This window comes from Ipomoea triloba, chromosome 7, assembly GCF_003576645.1.
Source record: "Ipomoea triloba cultivar NCNSP0323 chromosome 7, ASM357664v1".
NCBI lineage: Eukaryota > Viridiplantae > Streptophyta > Magnoliopsida > Solanales > Convolvulaceae > Ipomoea > Ipomoea triloba.
Genome location: NC_044922.1, coordinates 23,238,897 through 23,242,310, shown reverse-complemented (window position 1 = coordinate 23,242,310; position 3,414 = coordinate 23,238,897). Strand labels below are relative to the sequence as shown.

Genomic DNA, 3,414 nt, shown 5'->3' with positions numbered 1-3,414 from the left:
ATTTTAAGTTTATTGCGTGAACCAAACGAGATATTATTGTAATTACTCATTTGTAATTTAAAAATGGCGATTTTTAAAATATTAAAAGAATTTGTTTATAAATTATATTGCGATTTTTTAAATATTAGAATTAGAAAGTTTTATTTTAAAAAAAGAAAAAGAAGTAGGAAATATAATTAATTTTGGATGACCAAAATACGAATTTAAGCGAAAAGGGGGTAAAAGTTGGTATTGAGTCATAAATGTCCCCCAAGATGCTAACCCTAGCCATTGTTTCCCCACGTCTACAAATTATTAAAGCTCACACCGCCTCTCTCATTTCCCTCCTTATACTCCGCTGATCTTCTCTCTCTCTCTCTCTTTCATTCTCTCTCTCAGCGCCTGCGGCCATTTCAAACTCATTCTACTGTTGTACCTGAGAGAGAGAGAGAGAGAGATGGGGAAGTACATGAAAAAAGGTAAAATCACGGCGGACATGGCGGTGATGGACCTTTCACAGTCCCCTCTCGGAGTCCGGACCCGAGCCAAAACCCTAGCCCTCCAACGCCTTCAATCCGCTCCTTCCCCCGACTCCGATTACCTCCAGCTTCGCTCTAGGCGCCTACAGAAGCACACGTCTTCTTTCCGTGAAGACTGCAAGAAATTCGCCCAGAAACGCCACTGCCAGGACGCCCCGGAAGCCGTAGCTTGTCAAAAATGGAAGCTTGAGTCCAGCTCGAGGCTTAGGGTGAGGTCTGCTAACTCCAGCTCTGCCTCAATTACCCGTTCCGATACCAAGGAAGGGTGTCTTCAGGTGCTCGGCCAAGGGTATGAAGCAGAGGAGAGCTGTGATTTGGGTGTCGGGGAGAACAATCTGGAATTTGAAGCAAGAGATAGGTATATGGAAACACTCATATTGCTTGATTTGCTTCGCGCTTTTTGCCCTGTTAACTTGCATTTTCCAGCATGTTTATTAGGAGTTTTTTTTTATTTATAAATTAAATTCTTTTTTTTTTCTTCTTCTGTGCGCTCATTACTTGTTTAGGTATCTTAAAAGGTCAGAAAGGGTAATAATTCTCTGAATGGTTCTTGAGATTAGTGTGCTTGGAGGACAATAAGAAAGTTGAAAATGCAATGGCATTTCTTGTAGTAATACTCTTTTCTGGGTTTCTAAAAATTGAAAAAATGGTTATTTTGGTTTCTTGAAGCTTTTAAAGCTTCTTCTTGTTTTGTTTGAAAGAGCCCTTTGAGGTGACTTTTAAGTTTTAACATCCACACTCTGAGAAAACTTGCCCCATTGTCTTTTTTGGTTGCTGCATTTGTGGGTACCATTCTTTTACATGAAAGAATTTCATTAAAGCTTTGGTATTTAATTTTATTTTTTCCCACTCATCCTCCCAAATGAAAATTTGAGGATTTTACTTTTCCTGCTTTCCATACTTGATATTTCCTTTATTATTTTATTCCCTGCATTTTTTCAGCAAAATCAATCTTTTCATCTGGTCCCCCTACCCCCAAGTGGAAAGCATTAGAAAAAGTTTAGAAAACTTTTTCTTTTTAACTGAACTATTTAATGGCAACATTTTCTTCCTTAATTGCTCCTTCAAAATTTCAAGTAGTTTCATGCTATTTCAGTAAATAGCAAGTCTATACTACTGCTTAAAGTGCTTATCACTCAAGGATCTGTGACACTTTGGGTCACGTGAGTTGTAGTTAAATGAACAAGCTTGTATTCAAAACAGTATAGTCCCCATGCTTGTTTGTACTTTTGTTCTTTTTACTGTCTCATTTATATCTGAGAAAGGATTATATGTTCTGGAGATGAAGAGGTTTTAGTTTATTATTTCTTTTAACAGTAGAAGGATAAACAGAACATTGACTTTTATGCCTCTATTGTGTTTCCAGTGATGGGTCCTATTCCTGGGGCCATAGAACAGAACTTCTCACAATCTTGAGAAACAATGATCCCCCTACTCTTAACTCTTTTACTTTTACATAGTTATATGTACGGTCGACTTGAACATGGGACCCTGTTTTGCATCGAACAAAAAGTTTCTATCATATTGTGTTGTTAGTTTCCTTCATGCATTATTCTTTCTTTGTTTTCCCCTTTCTTTGTTCTTAACATGGAAAAATAAATAAATGAAACAAAAGATTGATTAGATAATTGGACTTTAAAACTATTGGGGAACTGATGTCTTGATGTTTGCCTGAACTCGAGCTTCTGAAGTTCAGAACTTGAAACTCAGTTGATCATGACTGCATATTTTTCCCCTTGAAATTTGTTTTAATTGTGTAATTCTGTTACTGTGAGATTATGATGGTTTTTTTACTAAAGACTTTTGTCCTTTTCTTTAAAGGAGCACTAGAGAAAGCACACCTTGTAGTTTAATAAGGGAGGAAGACACCATTAAGGCACCCAGTTCAACTACAAAACGGACTAACCAAACTACAAGAACACGAAGTTCTGTGCTCACAAATATGCCTTCAGCTGAAGAGATTGATGAGTTTTTTGCTTACGCAGAGCAGCAACAGCAACGCCGTTTTATAGAGAAGTACGTCGTTTATATTTTTAGAAGTTCGACGACTATACTGATTATCTTTACAAGATGAATACTAATCCCAGAGATGCATTACGACTTACTGAAATTTTACGTTGTTTTGTTACCATATCTACAGGTATAACTTCGACATTGTGAACGATTTGCCTCTGCCAGGACGGTATGAGTGGGTGAGAGTGAGTCAATAAGCAGGGCGGTACTACGTTGGTTGGTGGTTTCGTTCTCCCCGGAGCACCTTAGTTGGTGGCATAGTTAGAAGGCCAGGAAGATGGTAACTTTGGCTCGTTCCAGTTCACCCAAATTTACTGTAAAGAGACTAGAGATGTGTAATTTAATCATCTGTAAAGTTAACAGGGTTGATAAATTACACACTAACCATTTGGAAGCACAGAGTAATGTAGGAATTACTGCTGTAACAGAGTTAATAGCATTTTCCTTTAATTCTGCAATGCTAATAATCTTTGTACTTAATAGCAGTTGTGCAAATCAGGCAAGTTATCAGAACTAAAAAGGGCACTTGGTTGTTGGATTTTATTATTATTATTATTATTATTATTATTATTATTTATTTATTTATTTATTTATTTTTGATGTTACAAGTTGCTGGTAGGGTTTTTGTGGTAGTGGTGGACCAGGTGTTGTCAGAACCATTATTAAATGCTTACTTGTTTCTGTCCTCTTTATTCTGAAGCCTCTCTCCCGTTAGGTGAGTGAGTGTTTGAACATGTGAGAAAACACTGCCATGCCAGTAAATTTTATTTATCCTCACTCGTGATAGTATGAGTTGGTGTTGGACACAGTGGCTAACCCCTACTTGTACATATGTTGTTGGTAGGGTCAGTTATAGACAATCCAGCCCGGGTTAATTTTTCTA

The 3,414-nt window shown here is 37.3% G+C and overlaps 1 protein-coding gene across 1 annotated transcript; it reads left to right on the top strand.

Annotated features, from left to right (window-relative positions):
- The first annotated feature begins 293 nt into the window (after positions 1–293).
- LOC116024624 (cyclin-dependent kinase inhibitor 3-like) lies at positions 294–3,092 on the top strand. Its single transcript, XM_031265567.1, has 3 exons — positions 294–876; positions 2,340–2,534; positions 2,659–3,092. Exons 1-3 carry the CDS (start codon positions 437–439, stop codon positions 2,726–2,728), a joined length of 705 nt encoding a protein of 234 aa, XP_031121427.1. The 5' UTR covers positions 294–436; the 3' UTR covers positions 2,729–3,092.
- Positions 3,093–3,414: the final 322 nt, after the last annotated feature.